The 18,782-nt window shown below is 38.3% G+C and overlaps 1 protein-coding gene across 9 annotated transcripts in view; it reads left to right on the forward strand.

The window, feature by feature from the left end:
• The window catches only part of LOC149323845 (cotranscriptional regulator ARB2A), a 313,183-nt gene that overhangs the window by 197,518 nt on the left and 96,883 nt on the right, over positions 1–18,782 (forward strand). The window contains exon 12 of one of the 9 annotated variants that reach the window (XM_089493246.1): positions 15,441–15,650. The exons of the other annotated variants lie outside the window; for them this stretch is intronic. Within the exon in view, the coding sequence (XP_089349372.1) occupies positions 15,441–15,568 (128 nt within the window). The 3' untranslated portion in view covers positions 15,569–15,650. Of the gene's footprint in view, positions 1–15,440; positions 15,651–18,782 lie in introns of those variants that run through there. 9 annotated transcript variants of the gene reach the window in all.

The following is an 18,782-nucleotide window of genomic DNA, read 5'->3' on the forward strand; positions in this document are numbered from 1 at the left end:
ATTGCTAAGGATTAGGGGACAATTACTCCTGAGCAGCTGGGTTCACACTTCATCTCAAGGTGGATTAGTGGACTGGTAAACTGCAAGTGTGAATTAGTTTTTTGTCTCTTGAGCTGCAAGAAATCATTATTACTGTGGTAGGGATAAGAGGTGTCTTAAGAATTACAGGTAAAGTTTTGCAACATCCTCTCTTACATACCTTTCAAGAAAGTATGAGTGCATTTTATATCTTGTACTAAGAAGGGAAGACTATACATTTGAAAAGTCAGATATCTTCTGTGAAAGTGATTATATGAATCCTAGTGTTGCTTCCAACTAAGCCAGTGTTGTCAACTAATCTGATCTCATAGATGTCAAAGCATATACAAGTGATTATCCTTTATTTCTCTCTCTCTCTCTCTCTCTCTCTGTGTGTGTGTGTGTGTGTGTATGAGAACAGACAAAAAAACCTGCTTGCTTATAGCACACATTTACATCATAGTGGTAGCTATGAACATCTTAAGAATTTTAAACTGAATTGTTGGTTTTCCTTTTCTCTCCCCATCCATTTTATTCCTTTTTCCCATTTGTGTTTTGTCCATTAGGATTGTAAAACTATTTTCAGGATCTGTCTTGCTGTTTCAGCAAGTGCTTCAGAAGTTTAGCCACTTTAGGAAATTATAATGCCAACGTATATAACTTACATTTGCTTTATGAAAAAATTCCTTTTCCATAAATGTGTTTTTAAAATGCATTACACTAATGACAAATATTTTCATATATACTTTTTACATCATATCTCAAAAAATACTTAGTTCGTGTGCGTGTGTTTTTTTAGTCAAGGCAAGCAAAAGCATTCGTTTCTTAGAATAAAACTTTTATAAGAAATGAATAGGCTTAGTCCTTGAATGGGTGAGAGTCCAGAATGCCAACGAAGCAGAAGAGCAATTCAAAATAGTCCCATGCCTTTATTTTCTGTCCCATTTTTCTCTTCAAATAGCAGATCAATGCCGTATGAAGCTTCACTGAGTGAAGCCTCTCATAACACCAGGTTTTCATTAGGCAGGAAAGCAGTAGATATGGACCAAATCTGAGAAACTGGATCATGTCCAAAGGAGGGCAACTAAATTGGTGAAGGGTCTGGAGACCATGTCCTATGAGGAACGATTTAGGGAGCTGGGGATGTTTAGCCTGTAGAAGAGAAGATTAAGAGGTGATATGATAGCCCTGTTTAAATATTTGAAGGGATGTAATATTGAGGAGGGAACAAGCTTGTTTTCTGCTGCTCCAGAGATTAGGACCCGGAACAATGCATGCAAGCTACAGGAAAAGAGATTCCACCTCAACATTAGGAGGAACTTCCTGACAGTAAGGGCTGTTCGACAGTGGAACACTCTTCCTCGGAATGTAGTGGAGTCTCCTTCCCAGGAGGTCTTTAAACAGAAGCTGGATGGCCATCTGTCAGGGATGCTTTGACTGAGAGTTCCTGCATGACAGGGAGGTTGGACCTTGTGGTCTCTTCCAACTCTATGATTCCATGATTCTATGAATCCAGACACTCCTCCTTCATTTTCTTTGCTCAATCTGACAGTGGCACAGGGCTTTGAGGATTTCACTGAGTTAATGTAATCCTATGAAACGAGAACATCACATTGAATTTAATTGTACGTTTTCCTTTAAGAATCTATAGAGTTGCAGCCTTCTTCTGTCTGGGGAGGGAGGTCTAAGATTGTTCCTACCTGATTTTTATGTATACAAATAGGCACACACTTTTCCAGTTGTGCTAAAGCAAGTTGGTAAAGTTGGATTTGTTGCACAGCAGTTTATTGCACTCTGACCATAGCAGATTCATATACTGAAAATACTTTGAGATACCTGTGATATGTCAGGTTCTAAATATTTAGCCAACTTACCTTCTGATAAAGAAGTTACATGGTAGGTTTTTAAAATGTTTCTTTTATTTTGTGGAAGTTATCTCTTCTTTTTAGTATGAACTAATGAAGGTTGTTATGATCCACTTAGTGTTGCCAGGTTTTCAAAATAGCGATAAGGAACAGTCAAAATTCTGACATGCAGGGATCGCAATCAGGATTCAGTTTTTAACAAGTTTATATGTTCTACCTGAATTCTAAATGAAAGTATTGATTTCATTTAATTTTACATTTCTCTGTAAAATTAACATATTGTCCACATTTATAAATTACATGATGTAAACATTTCTGTCTTTATGACCCCCTACAGTACTGATTATTTATTTGTTTGTTTGTTTATGTATTTATTGGCAGTTTGTATAAAAGGATAAGCCTTCCAAATCTCAAATAGGGGAGAAACCTTTGTGCCATCAAATAAGGGACACATCACACTTATAAGGGACACTTATCACACTCAGTTATAGTCATGTAAAGTTGCATTCAGGGTTACTTGTGTCTCTTTTTTGTTTTCTGAGAGAGAAAAGCAAAATTTATAAAAAAAGCAAGAATGTGTGTAGTTCCCAATCTCCATTATAATTATCACTAGCATACACTTTAATTAAAACAATCTGAGATGGAAATACAGATTGAGCATCCCTTGTATAAAATGCTTGAGACCAGAACTGTTTCAGACTTCAGAATTTTTCAGATTTTGGAATATTTGCATATACACAGTGAGCTATCTTGGAGATTGGACCCAACTCTAAACATGAAATTTATTTATGTTTGAAATATACCTTATACACATAGCATGAAGGTAATTTTATACACAATATTTTTAATAATTTTGTGAATGAAGCAAAGTTTGTGTATATTGAACCACCAGAAAGGAAAGGCATCATTATCTCAGCTACTCATGTGGACAATTTTGGATTTTGGAATATTTGGGATTTTGAGATTCCAGACAAGATAGACTCAACTTGTATTAATTTAGCATTTGGAAACTTTAATCATTTAATCATTTCCATTTTTTTCTGAAACATAAACAGATTCTTTTGAAATTTTACTTTAAAGTCTTTTTCTTCTTTCCTTTCTTTCTTTCTTTCTTTCTTTTTCTTTTTTTGTGGTTTCCCGAATATCTTCATATGTGAAAAATCTGTATAGACATTCAAAGGAACTGAAACCAAAGACCTCGATGTTATTATTTTCTTTTTCACAGTCTACATAGTAATTTCTTCTGGTAATTAAAGCATCCAGTTTGGAATACCTGGCTGAACTTAAGTACTTCTGCAAAAAAATAATGAAGGCACAATTATCAGTTGTAAAAGATTAGCTCAGATATGTGAACTAATGTAAACCTATCCAGTGATGCATGCCCAAATCTACAGGCAGCTTAAAACAACAGTTTTAAGCGGTTTAAACTGCCACATTAATTTTTGTTTAATGCTCTGTATATGACTTTTTGGCTATATGATCTGACATTTTTCCTGGTTTAGAAAACGTATTTGCAGCCTGTGAACCGTATCTTGTGAAACTTGAACTTACCACAGGAAAACTATATGCATTAGCATTGGGAAGTAGTTGTGCAATTTACCACTATATTTTGCTTAAGGTTAGAGAAAGACATGGGTAATATACAGGTTTTATCTTTCCAAAACAGTGCTTTTTTTAAATCAAAGAATCCAGTATGTAACCTGAAACATGCAACATTTAACAATGGCTAGATTATTCATTCGCGCTTTCTGAGACTGCAAACACCATATAGCCATGTAGAAGAGTCTAGTCCTCTAATGACAGAGGGAGAGAGAGAGTGCTATGTGTAGAATCCTATCTACATGTGGTAGATACAAATGGGCCAAAACAGATATGAAAGCATATAAAAACCAAAAAAAATAAATAAGTACTCACATATTGCCAGAACTGTCCAAAAACATTTTATTACCTGAGCCAAAGTACAAAGTATCACCCCATCCTATTGCATGTACAAGAGCTGCCATAAGAAATTACCCAGCCATAAGAAATTACCTGGGTTAGTAAACAGGACCAAAATTTAGGTGCCACTTTTTAGAATAATAATAATAATTTTTGGTTATATTTCCCGCTTGTCCCTGCAGACTGAGGCGGGATTACATCAATAAAAACAAAACAATACAATACAATATAAAAATATAATTAATAAATACTAACATTCATGCAATAAAATAGCTAAACCATAGTCTGTTCATCCAATAATCAATCAGTCGTAGTCCGAAGTGGGGCAGTTATATTAATGCTCTCTTGTGTAAGGTCAAGTGGGTAAGCCCGCCGGAAGACATCCGTCTTAAGTGCCTTCTTAAATGCATCTAAGGTGGTAATGAGATGGATCTCCTCTGGCAGGGTGGTCCACAGTTTAGGGTCCATAGCTATATGAACCGGAATAATAGAATGGATTGAAATTTGTGATAATGAGTTAAAATTGTGATATTTTCTAGTTATAGATTTAAAGTGTGAGTTACTTTATTACCCATTTAGAACCATACCTATTACAGTTTGATTTCTTTGTCTAGAACTAAACAACAAATGAATTTATGATTGCAAAAGTAGAAATTGTCATTCTAAAAATATATGACACAAAAAGTATACCGGTATTTCATATCTGTTTATCAAACTGACATACTAGTTTTATCTAATCCACTAATTGTAAATATTTTGCTCAGATCGGCCTTTTAACCTAACTTGCTGTGACGTAACTCTGAAATATATTCAAAAAGTGGGTTTTTTTTGTCACAGCATGGATGCCTTATTTGTTTGCTTTATGCAGGTTTGTAATCAGACAGAAGTGAATACCAAAACAAGTGGGCACTATGTTGCTTATGGTATTTCACAAACTGAACTGATTGTCACTGCCTATTATATCGCATAGGCTTGTAAAATCATATAATCATAGAGTTGAAAGAGACTACAAGGCCCATCCTGTCCAACCTCCTGCCATGCAGGAACACACAATCAAAGCACCCCCAACAGATGGCCATCTAGGTTCTATTTAAAAACCTCCAAAGAAGGAGCCTCCAGCACACTCGGGAGGAGTGTGTTCCACTGTCAAACAGCACTTACTGTCAGAAAATTCTTCCTAATGTTGATGTGGAATCTGTTTTCCTGTAGTTTGAGTCCATAGCTCCAGGCCCTATTCTCTGGAGCAGCAGAAAGCAAACTTGCTCCATCCTCAATATGACATCCCTTCAAATGGTTAAACAGGGCTATCATATAATAATATTTATTTGTATCCCGCCTCGCCATGTATTGGATCGAGGCGGGTAAAAACAAACAAAACAACAATAAAAATTCTACACAGCAAGTCACAAGTAAAAACATAGCAAAAACACCCTAAAACTCCCCCCACCCTAAAATAACATTAAAACAACAATTCCCAATAAAATCAATCACGGTCACAGTCCGGTGGGAACAGCTGTGTAACTGGAGAGTAAACATTCTGAGGAGGTCAGTTAGGGAAGGCCTGCCGGAAGAGATCCATTTTTATTGCCTTCTTAAAGGCCTCTAAAGATGTTGTGTGGCGGATCCCCTCCGGCAAGTCATTCCAGATTTTTGGAGCGGCAACAGAAAACGTCCTCTGGGAAGTCGTTATCAGTCTGGTTTTCTTAGACTGTAAGAGATTCTTCCCAGAGGACCTGAGAGTGCGGGAAGGATTGTATGGGAGGAGGCATTCCCTCAGGTAAGCTGGACCCAAGCCATGTAGGGCTTTATAGGCTATCATATCACCTCTTCACCTTCTCTTCTCCAGGCTAAACATTCCCAGTTCCCTAAGTCAATCCTCATAGGGCAGCAGTTCTCAACCTGTGGGTTGTGACCCCTTTGGTGGTCAAATGACCCTTTCACAGGGGTCGCCTAAGACCATTGGTAAACACATATTTTCAATGGTCTTAGGAACTGAGACACCTCTCCTCTATGGTTGGGGGTCACCACAATATGATGAACTGTCTTAAAGGGTCGTGGCACTAGGAAGCTTGAGAACCACTGTCATGGGGATGGTTTCCAGACCCTTCACCATTTTGGTAACCCTCTTCTGGACATGCTCCAGCTTGTCAACATCCTATTTGAATTATGGTGCCCAGAACTGGACACAGTATTCCATTGAGGTCTGACCAAAGCAGAATACAGTGGCACAATTGCTTCCCTTGATCTAGACACTATACTTCTATTGATGCAGCCTAGAATTGCATTCTTTTTTAGCTGCTGCGTTAAATTGTTAACTCATTTTCAACTTTTGGTCTATTAGGATACATAGATCCCTTCCACATGTAGTCTTCTTAAACCAGATGTCCCCCATCCTATACCTAAGCATTTCATTTTTTTTCTACCTAAGTGCAATACCTTACATTTCTCCATGTTGAATTTCATTTTGTTAGTTTTGGTCCAGCTTTCTAATCTATTAAGGTCATTTTGAATTATGATTCTCTCCTCTAGGGTATTAGCTGCTACTCCTAATTTGGTGTCATCTATTGATAAGCATACCCTCTATTCTTTCTTGCATATAATGTTCTAGCAGCCACCACCACCACCACCACCCCCCTTTTGATCCCTACAACCATACATGCTGGCTAAAAACTATTTCTAGAAATCTCCAGGTTTTTAAGGTACACAAAGGATCCCTTCTGACTGTGCCAACACAAGTGCCCTGGTAGATTCTGGCAATAGGAATTATGTGATTGCATTGGGGGTTTTAATAGAATTAAGTCATTATAGTTTAAAACCAAAGGTGTGTGCATACAGCAGGAGAACTAAGTGCAATTTTCTTATATAAATCAGTTCTACAAAACCTGCATTATCTCTTAGGGAGGAGTGTAATAGTTTTGATTTAATGCAAATGGAAAGAGAAGGTGGCTAAGTATAATGGCTAAGAACCATAGAACCATATAACTAGTTATTCAGGGGCAATAAAAATTAACCTTAATAGTATCATGTACATCATGCCTATTCACTTTTAAAACTAAGGTTTCAGAAGGTATGTCTGACATGACAGAAGGATCTCATATTCAAAAGAATAGGGAAAAAAACATTACAATCTCCCTGTGTCCATGCAGACTCTTGGATCTCACCAAGAATATCCAGAATTTATTATGTCACAAAGTTCTGTCTGAGATTATTATGATTATTTGATTGTCAGGAGGTGTGGAGTTCCCCACTTTTCCATTTATTCATTAAATAGTCTAGAAATTTTAAATGATAGCTTGGTGTAGTTATTCATTCAAAGTTGTTCATTCAAAGGACTGGGATGTTAGATGTTGGATGTGTGGGGTGGTTTGTGGGTGATTCCCTCTGTCCCTGCAGCCCTCTGTAGCAAGACTTTGTGGGATGTCTCTTAGGAGGGGCTTTTCAGATGCTGCAGTGGTGAAAGGTATAATATGATTAAAATATATTCCATAAATTCCAGAGAAAGATAGCCATGTTGGCTGGTGTTTAAGGTTTGTGGATATCTAAGATGTTCCATATTGATAGAAATATTAGAAGCAGCTAATCCTTCTTGAATTTGAAATGTGAATTCCCATAGTTGATTAAATTGTGAATTATCTTGCATTTAGGATAAAATTTTGCCTTCCTTACATTTGCCCCCAAATCCTGAGCTTTTACATTAAGACCACTTTGGTCTGATTTATGGACTTCCTACAAGAAAAAAATGCTACTACACAACACTATTGATGTCTTTCTCATTATTGTCTACAGAAGTTTATAAATTCTAGTGTAAATTGGGAATAAGTGCTTGTGATGTGCACACTGCAATTTGGCTAGAACAGTCACCATTTTTCTGATATGTTTTCACTGAATGGCTTTAGAAAAAAAAATTGTCTGGCACCAGGATACTATTAGGCTGTAATTAGTGTAACTAACAACTAATATGAAAGAGCAGAATAGAGGTCACCATAAGACTTCAAAGGTCTTAACAGGTTAAGGTTGGAGGGCAATCTGTCTCCTTGCTTAATCTGTTGCCATATCTGGTGAGATTTGTTGAAATCTTCAGTGACCTCTAACCTTGAGGTGTTGCTCTCTCATAATTTACTGGTCACATGCCATGTTCTTTATTCCTGTCTGTTTAGATGAGCATAGAACTTGGTGAATGGCAGCTTCATTTCAGAGTTCATGTACAAATGTGCACAGATTATCAGCCCTTCATTGCAGATAAAAGATTATGGTTTAACTGCTTTAATATTCTTGTTCTGCCAAGACTGGACTAACAATTCCTAGCTAAACTGTACTTGTACATGATATTTAAAATTAAGCACCAAAGAAGCTGTAACAAGGTATTAAAGATAGAAAGTTGTGTTATTTTGCAAGCATTCCAAGCAGATCAGTATGCTAGAAACAAATAAGTTTGATTTTCTTTGAAGTAAAATTTAGCACTTTTCCATTTCTCATATTTTTGTTGTTGTTTTCTATTGTAGTTTTCGTTTATCTTAATAGAAGGCTTGATATTTTATTGTGACTTTGCTGTGTACTTTTTATTATGATTTTTACTTAGATTAGGGACCTTTTCGAGATACAGAGTGAAGGAACAAATTCCAGAAACCGTAGCCTTGTACCACTTTTTCACTCTCTGGGTCCCAGCAATATATACTTTGAGTGTGTTTGAGGATGTACGCTCACTACCTGGACAGTTTACTTTACAAGTAGTAAACAGCAAGCTAAATAAGGCTTGGTTTAATTAAAACTTAAATTGTGAAGGCTTTTCAAAAGAATTTGAGAATGAAAAAGGAGAAAGCAGTCTGAGGCCAGATTTGAAGATCTCTGCTAAAAAAAAAATGGTACAAGGATTTTTCAAGCAGTGACACTAAGAATAGTATTTGGAAAGTCTTTTCTTTCAAGACTATCTTGCGATTAACTCAGGGAGTACTACATCAAAGCTATACTGACTTCAAAGCTCAGAACCACTTACAGCTTCCAGCTATTACTAAAATCTACCACTTCACCCTGCCAACAACTCATCTTAGCAGCTTCACTAAGTTATACCCATCTACTTCCTATCCTCTGTTTAGAGGAAGAAAAAAAAGTAAAGATACAATTTGAATTAAAGATTATTTCAAACACTGACGTATCTTCAAAAAAGGTGCGCAAGCAACAGAATGTGGGGGAGAATTTTTATACATTAAAATTGAGGTCAAACTATTGCAGCTTATACATTCACAGTTTTGTCTGTCTGCTCCAATGAAGCATCTATGATAAGTGTCAGGGCAACATTCCACTGGATGCTAACCCTCAAATGACACAGTCATTTTGCTTTTGATAGACAATGTCTTTTATTAAATAAATTACTGAAGAACTTGTTTTCGCAACAAAATCCTTTGCAGTAATTACTGAGAAAGATAGTTAAAACTGTTAATAATTTGATAAAGAATTGAATGTTACTGAGGTTTGACATAATTTTACATAAGTCACTCTTTGAAACAAAACAGTTTAAAATGTGTTCCATATAGCTATTGGAAGTTTTCCAAAATAATTGATTTTCAAAGCAACATAATAGCCTGTACTGTGCAATTGATCGCTGACTATACATTATTGCTGTGTTTTTCTATGAATTAGCATAGAAAAATAGGGGACAGAATCTTTTATATTGGCTAAAACAATTAACTTATTACCATGTGGTAGTTCATTGGATTTTAAATGTGTGTGTGTGTGTGTGTGTGAATCATCTTTTGAAAAGCCTCAAGGAAGTAAAAGAGAAATAAATCATAGGCCCATTCCGGACGGGCATAAAGTACACGCTCCACGCTTACTAGGGTTAGGAAGGGGTGTCACTTCCTGACGCCCGTAATCCTAGTACGTGCGGAGCGTGCACAAAATGGCAGCGCCCATTCCACACGGGGGCGCCATGTTGATATCTAGGACACATAGCGTCCGGACATCGTGCTGTGGAAGTGACGCCGTGACTGCGTGACTAGCGCCTCATGGTGCCACTTCCAGGGCACAAAAAGAATCACCATTTTGGCGCTTCTTTTTGGCTGCGCCTGGGAATCACGCGGTTTGACCACTGCGATTCCCGGACACAGCAACCCGCGGCGCCAGCACACCGCCGCTTTTAGGCGGTCTGTAACGCGCCATAGATAGGTTAGATTGGGTTAGATAGATAGATCGTTGTAGGTATAGATCAGAAAGAAAATACAACATAAAGTTTACGGCTGATCAGATTTGGTAAAGGAAAAGCAACCTTTCTCTCTCTCTCTCTCTCTCTCTCTCTCTCTCTCTCTCTCTGTGTGTGTGCGCGCGCGCGCGCGACCTATGTAGAACTAGGCCTTTCTGGAGTCCCAAAGTTTTTCCTTATGCATCAAAGTGCAATTAAATTTTGTTCATTAATAGGACAGTTTAATTTATAGAAAAAATATATAAAATATTTATATTTTTTAATATCGGCACACTTATTAGTGTGCAGTATGATGAGAATTGGTTTTATCCTCTTCATAGCAATAAGAAGGTTAAAATGTACCAAAGCAGTAATTTACTATGATGTTAATATTATTCAGCATTTAAAAGTACTCCAGTATTATTTCCTTTTTGAGAATTTTATGCCTAGACTTGTTGAACATTAATCATGAAATAAATTTTGCCTGGTAAATGATATATTAATAGAAAGTTAGGAACTAGTGAGATTCTTTGAGTGTGCTCTATATAACAGTTTATATGTTCACTAGAGATCTCTGGAGCTGTGCCATTAATCCATTTACAGCCATTTGTTGCAATGAAGAGAAATTACTAGTTTTTTAAAAAGTAATAATACATTAAGGAGAATATATTTGCTTCACTTGTACTTCTTTTTTTAGTTGGCAAATGCAGCTGACACTCTAGCAAATGTTTAAGTGAGCCTTTTTATTAAAACTGAAAGAATGTGGCAACAGTCAGCAATTCTGAGCCTCATGGCCAGAGTCCAAAAGACAAGTTGTTTGGCCACACTTAGTTCCACTTCGCTGAGTTTAGAAGGCAGAAGTGGCCCATTTCCATGTTGACCTATTGGTCATGACCACACCTACCTCATTCGGAGGGTTTTACATCCTAATCTTCTCACACACATAATAGACATCTGAAGCAATAAATGAAGATTTAAAGTACAAAAATTTGCTGGCTGTTAACTGTTTCAGATGAATGACCTGTAATAAGTATAAATGAATGAATGTAATACATTCAGTTGAAAAAGATACTGTCTCTGAAGAATTGGCATATGAAAAGGAAGAAAATGCTTAGGAAGTTACCATTAGATCTAAAATATGTATGGCAAGGGTGTGAAATGTTTCTAGACTGGCAGATTATACAGTCTAAATGTCAGTGTGTGTGAAATAAACTATTGTTATAGAACTGTGTGCCACATCTTTCAGTTATTCATCTGGAGGAAGTTTCCCCTTAGTTTATTTCCTTGCAATAAATTGTATATGGGATGAACAACTGAGTCATTAGTGTTTCCTCAAAAATACAGAGCAGTATCATGTTTCCAGTCTCTTGTTAAGCTTGGAGTGTTGTTTCTCCTCTTTGTTTCAGGGGGAAAGATGGGTATGACCTGTAGCATAAAAATACAGTCTGCAACTAAAAGAAACTGTTTTTATTTGCACATAAATATTCACACATGAATTTGTGAGTACTTACCATAGTTGCGATAATCTTAGGCTCTTAGTTATGATAATCAGGCTTCATAAACAGATTATGTACATTTTTGAGTTAGAACAGGATAATATTTGTGTTTTATGGACTCAAACAGATGGGTTAAAATGGCTGCCATCAAGCCAATCTGGGGGCAGGGCATGCACATGACATATGCCCCCAGATAGCACTGAGGCCATGCACAGTCTGCGCTGGGGCCAACTAATACACCCCAAACCTGGCCACAAAAGTAGCGGTTGCTGACCACTCCTTTTCACACCCAGTTTGGAACTGCAGCACTGGCCGCCCTCAGGCCTGCAGCATCTTGTTGCCACAGGCCTGCTCCTTTTGCTCCATCTGCTTCGCCCCATTACTAATAAACGTAGTGCTGCAGTTGTAGCCTTTTTGTAGCTGCCAGTATCTATCCATAGATTTATGCATAAAATTCTGGAAAGGTTATCTTCCTTAAAAGTTTTACATAAACTTTTAAATAATATTTTCTTCCTGAACACCTTTTGTTTTTATATACCCTTCCCAAACAGAGATTAAGGAGGACATAGCTACAGAAATATTCCTCTGATACCAAGATCTCCTCTGTACATCATTGCACGTGTGTGTGTGTGCATGTGTGCGCCTTCAAGTCATCTGTTGATTTATGGCGACCCCATGTATTTCACAGAGTTTTCTTAGACAAGGAATACTCAGAGGTAGTTTTGCCAGTTCTTTCTTCTGAAACAGCCTACAGCACCTGGTATTCATTGGTAGTCTCCAATCCAAGTACTCACCAGTAGCTTCCAAGATCCAACAGTATCTGGTACCTTTAAGGTAGCAGCATTAAATGCATCAGTTTTTACCATCAGTTTGTCTGACTTGAGAAATATAGGAGCTAGACAGATTGGCAGAAAGGGGCGTCGAGACACCCATAATTTTATTGCAGAAAGAAGGAATGGGTACTAGTTCAGGTAGTTTAGGTATGGTTTCTATAAACTTAGTGGCTCATTTGCCATATTCATGAGATTCTTTGTCTGCTATTGGATTTTAATGATCGACTTGTCCAAAACTGGATTCATGACTTCTTATAAAATATGAGATGGGGCATAGTGGGAAGTGCCCATGAATCACTAAAGAATGTTATGCCAACAGTGCAGAGATATTACTCCATTATGACAGGTGGGCATAACAGTTCAGCTGTTCAGGATCAAATGACAGATCTTGCTTGGTGCTGCTTGGTAGGAAAATTCCCAGTAGTCTTGGACTATTCACACTCCATTACTTTAAAAAAAAAACTGGATTGATATTACTTCAATAAGAAAGATGTTTATTAGGGGATTTTTTTAAAAAATGGAGTAGGTTAAACCTCACCTTTCGGTGATAAAGGTAAAAAAAAAGATGTAAATGTCAGTGGTTTGTGTTAGATGACACTGTGCCCTCCCTGTCTAATTTGATTACACAGAGCCACCAAAGCCTTAGGCAAAGCTGATTTTAGTTATAATCAGCTTCTTAACCTTTTGAGAGCTAACATAAACACTGTGTACCAGTGGCTAATTATGTTGTTCTATTACATATATCAAATGCAAAGGTAGAAATGTAGAACTAACATAATATATACTGTAACAAAATATACGTAGGTCATCAGATTGTGGCAGTCTACACTTTCTGTCTACACTTACTGTTTTACTTTCCAGCAGGTTGAAATTCATATTTATATAGCTATTGCAAGAGTATGTAATTTAAGGTCAGGTGGCTTATGATAGTGTTGAAAACAGAAGAAATTTCTACTCAGCCTTAGAAATATAAGGACTACATAGGATAACCATATGCCCACAATCATGTCGGATATGTACAGAAGAGCTGAGTGACACAGGTTTTCTTCATAATCTTCTTTCAAAGCACTTTCCTTGACCTATTGAGGCAAATCCTCTAAAGTCAGTTTGAATTTTGCTATACAGTGTGAAAGGAAGAGGGATAAACTTTTGTTGAGACATTCAATTTAGTCTGAAACTGGATTTCCGGGTTGGAAATGGTTGATCGCATCAACTGCTGTGAGCATCTGAAATAGGGGAGAACACTTGAACAAGCGATCACCAGCCAAACTGTGTTTGGACCAGTTAAACAACTCCATGGATTAAAGGGCACCTAGGGGATAGCCCATTAGTGTCTGCAAACTGCATTCCTGGCAGTCAGTTTGACACATTGGTGCTGAACGATTGTGGATAGAATGGAGAAGACCAAGGCTGTAGAACTCACCCCACTTCATTTAAAGCATTCCAGAAGACAGAAAAAAAGGTCCATGTGGTTCACCCTTCTTAACTAAGGTCCGAAACACACTGCAGAAATAATCCAGTTTGAGAGGCATTTAGCCTTTTCTGTCAGAGAGCTCTGGTGCCACAGTAAACTACAGTTCCCAGGATTGCTTAGCACTGAGTCAGGGCAGTTAAAGCAGTCTCCAACTGGATTATTTCTGCTGTGTGTTTTGGACCCATATCAGCAGGCATATTTAAATACAAGTTGCTGTGCACTAGGCTGTTTAAAATGGCTTATTCTCATTTTCCTCTAGAACTCCCACTGCTTACCGTACTTTTTCACCAGAGCAAACAAGCAGCTTGACAAGATAGTATATACTGTGCCAATCTTTGGCTATAGGGAGCTAACTCCTTCACTTTGCATCTTAATGGTTAAATGTAAACATGTGTTAAGGAACTGGATTCTCTCAGATATACATTGTCACTTGTTTTTGAAGTCCAAGAAACAAGAAGAGAACCTACATTTCACAATCTCCAATTAGCATCTTCTGAATGTAGAAGCTATAGGCCGTCAAGGCAGCCACAGACCTTAAAGGGGTGCAGTAGTTAGCTTTGAGGGGCATTATTTTATACTGATTAGTTTTTTTAGCCCTTCTAAAAAAACAACAGACTATTTATTTATTTATTTATTTATATTTTAAGCTAATATTGGTGTGGAATGTAATTAATTATAAAGTCTTATGAAACAATGTATGTTTTGTTTTTATGTATCCTTTTTAATATGTATTTTTATTTTATCTTTTGAAATTTAGTAATATTTTTGGCTAAGAATGTATTATGAATGACCGTTTGTTCAGAGTTAAAGATCAAGAAACAGTCATTCACTACCTAGGAAAATATGTCCAAAATGCACATATAGCTTCTAGCAGGTGTTATAAAGAAGAAAATGTTGGCACATGCAAACACAGCCAATACTCACCTGATGTTAGTCATACTGAAAAAAATAGTAATGATGGCATGTCATGTTAATGTAATCAAGCCATCAAATAATGAGATGTCTGAGCCCAAGGATATCAAGGATTTATATAAGAGAATACTTCTTGAGATTTGTTCCACTAAAGAAACTACAGGTGCCTCTATGACAGAACTCTTATTGGGCAGCTTGAGCAAGTGGGATCATCAATTGAGAAACTAAATGGTCAGGGTTATGATAATGGGAGTTATCTTGAAAAGCAAAATGGTGTATGAAAGGGTGTCCTGGACATAAAACTTTGTGCCTTTGTGTGCCCTGCAATGCACACTCTTTGAATTTGGTTGTCAATGATGCCAATAGGTTTTGCCGGAAAGCAGCTAATATTTTCAGTTTGATTCAACAGATATACAGTATAATTATTTCTCTGTATTAACACAAAAGTGGAAATTTTTAATTAGCTACGTGTCAAATTTATAATAGATCTTATTTATCAGATAGATTTTTTGCAGTGGTCACGGGTGGACAGACCTTGTCCTCTGTTCCCTTATCTGTTGGACTCTGTTTTGGGTCCTCTTTTGTTTTCTCTCTACACATTGTCCCTAGGAAAACTAACCAGGTCTTTTAGTTTTTCCTATCATTTGTACGCCGATGACACTCAGCTGTATCTTTTCACCCCTGATTTTTCTCCGAGGCTTGAACAGCAAGTTTCATCTTGTCTTACAGATGTCTCTCAGTGGATGCGCCATCGGCGTTTGAAGCTCAACATGTCCAAGACGGAGCTTCTTGTCTTTCCACCTAAGCCCTCCCTCCAATATTCCTTTTCTGTTTCTGTTGATGACATCTCTATTTGACCGGTCCAGGAAGCCCGCAGTCTTGGTTTCATTTTTTATTCTTCTCTGTCGTGTATCCCCCAGATCCAGGCCACAGCCAAGGCCTATAGATTCTTTCTCTACAATATTGCTAAAATCTATCCATTTCTTTCGGCCTCTACTGCCAAGACTCTGGTCCACGCTCTGGTCACCTCACCATTATATTATTGTAACCTCCTTGTGGCAGGGCTTCCTCTCTCTCACCTCCGTCCTTTAATTTCTGCCCGGCATTCAGTTGAACGCATTATTACATCTGCCCACCGCTACGACCATATCTCTCCTTTATTATCATCCCTTCACTGGCTCCCCTTCCCCTTCCATTCAGTATAAGCTCCTGTTGCTGACTTTTAAAGCCTTCCATGGGCTGGCCCCTCCTTTTTATCAGACCATCTTTCTCCTCACCTTCCCACTTGGGCGTTCTGGTAGTCAAGGTCTGCTGTCTTAGCCCAGGGTTTTCTCTCCCTCATCCCAGATTCATCCCTTTTTACTTGCTGCCCCTCACTCCTGGAACCTCCTTCCCCCATGAACACGAGTCATCACTCCTTTAATTTGTTTCAAAACTGATTTGAAGACCATCCTGTTCAGAGAAGCGTTCCCAGACATTTCGTGACTATTATTTGCTATTTGACATTTTTAATTTGTTGCCTGTTTTATTGAACCCTATCCTGTATTGTTATGTACTACAGTGTGCCCTTTGTTTACGTGGGGGATCCGTTACAGATTCCCCCGCATAAAACAAATAACGCCTATGCTCGAGCCCCATTTAAATGAATGGGGCTCGTGGATGCGGTGGTGCAGCGGCACGCACACGTACCACAGACACATGCCCCATTCATCCCTATGGGACGCGACGCCCCTTCCTCCCTGCGCAGCCTTTAGCGTATGCTGAAAGCCGTGTAAAGCGTGCCCACGTATGCTGCAGGTGCACTGTATTATATGTATTATGCTATTATTTCTTAGATTGTATGCCATGGGCAGGTTTATTCTTATCTATTTTATTGTTTGTATGTACAGTTCTATGCAAATCTACAGCACTATATAAATAAAGCATTATTATTATTATTATTATTATTATTATTATTATTATTATTAAGGCTTAACTGTTAAGCCATTGCGTGAAACAAGAATCATGGCCAGCATCCATAGTTTTTTTGTGGATATTTCGGGCTATGTGGCCATGTTCTAGAAGAGTTTATTCTTGACATTTCGCCAGCATCTGTGGCTGGCAACATCAGAGAATGCTGACCTGGAAGAGAGTAGGTATATATATACTATGTGACCCTGGGTGAGGAGGAGTGATTCCCATGTTAATCTGTGTATTGTTCTGTTGTTGATGGCCTCCTCAGGATAGGAGGAGGATTGCTACAAATGTTAACAAACTTTGAGACAGAACAAATTGGAAAAAAAGAGAAAGAAAAATCAGTTCTGAGTATGAAGCCCAAGAGGAGCCACCACAAGATCCAAAGCAGAAATTTGAAGCAGGTTTCCATCATGTAGTCATAGACATGGCATATAATCTGTTGAAGAGATTCTAACAGCTACAGTATTATTCCTATTTGGCTACCTGTATGATATATTCAGTATCAACAAAAGTAAATCTACTGAAGATGTACTTGAGGCTGTTTGCAAGAAGTTGGAAAAATAATTGATGCAAAATGGAAACAAAGATATTAATGCTGAAGATGTATACTGTGAATGTATAGCAATAGCATAAAGATTTCCTAAGTCTATGCTGCCACAAGGAGTACTTCTCTTCACCTTATTTATTTATTTAGCACTGTAGGTTTACACAGTGCTTTACATAATGAATATACAAAATACAGATGAAAACCTGCCTACAGCGTGCAATCTAAGCATAAAAACAGGAATTATAAAATTAAAACATAACTTAAAATACTTCTAGACAATAATCAAAAGCAAAACACATTAATATCCATCAAATCAGAAGAATGCTTCCCTAAACAAAAACATCTTTAATTAAGCCTTAATATTGGCTAAGGAGGTGGTGGTCTGTAGTTGTATGGAAAGGAGATTCCAGGAGTGGGAACAAGCACAGGAGGAGAGGCGAATCCGGGCGAGGAAAGAGGAAATCCTGGGTTGAGTCAGCAGCCCAGCATTACTAGATCATAAAGCATGAGCCTGGATGGAAACAAAAACTCCTGGACAATGTGCCTAACATTTCTATTGCTCTAAGGAATCTTCTCACACTTCCTGTGTCTGTGGAAAATGATGAAGTTAGCGGGGGGGGGGGCTGGGGGGATGCAAGTAGTTAGCCTTCTGTGGTGGGTGTAAGTAGTTAGCCTGGCTCTTCCACAGAAAGTACATGTATTTTACTTGTAGACACAGGGAGTGGTTTGGCATGCTATTTGGCCTGAGGTGTCAACACCTCAGGTGTTCCCAAAGATCCAGGTAGCATTAGTAGCACACCTCCAAATCACACTAGCATTTATTTAAACCTATCCTGATCCATTCTAATTCCCAGGATAGGATTCAGTTCACCCTAGAATGCCTATAAGAGAATGACTTGTTAGTGAACTTATGTGATGAGCTTCCTATGAACAGCATAGCTCTTGGACTACCTTGGAGTTTGCCTAAACAAAGCTCATTTCTACATGATCCTCTCAGAGGAGATATACACTAAGCTGACTGAATTGGTGTAGCATTTCAGCTTTTCATGTATCTGTTGTTATTGATGTAACTTCTGGATATAATGATCCTCCATCTAGAAGTACCTAAATAGTTCAAATGCCATGCCAGAAGTTCTTTCAGACCACGAGTACACCGAAATAGTCCAGAACCTGGTGGCTGGACAGGAACTGCCTTGCTGTATGAGTCAGCCTCCAGATACCAAAATGGAGAAGGCTGGCCCAGTACCATCGGGCTAGCCTGAAGAAAGAGGCTCCTCCCTCCCTAACTGTCATCGTCCGGCCTCTGAGGGAGAGAGTAGGCTGGCCCAGTTCCATCAGGGGCTAGCCTGAAGAAAGAGGCTCCTCCCTCCCTAACTGTCATCGTCCGGCCTCTGAGGGGGAGAGAAGGCTGGCCCAGTACCATCGGGCTAGCCTGAAGAAAGAGGCTCCTCCCTCCCTAACTGTCATCGTCTGGCCTCTGAGGGGGAGAGAAGGCTGGCCCAGTACCATCGGGCTAGCCTGAAGAAAGAGACTCCTCCCTCCCTAACTGTCATCGTCCGGCCTCTGAG

The sequence above is a fragment of the Sceloporus occidentalis genome, unplaced genomic scaffold, assembly GCF_023333645.1.
Source record: "Sceloporus occidentalis isolate IW3139 unplaced genomic scaffold, rSceOcc1.0.p SCAF_1, whole genome shotgun sequence".
In the NCBI taxonomy this organism is placed as follows: Eukaryota; Metazoa; Chordata; class Lepidosauria; order Squamata; family Phrynosomatidae; genus Sceloporus; species Sceloporus occidentalis.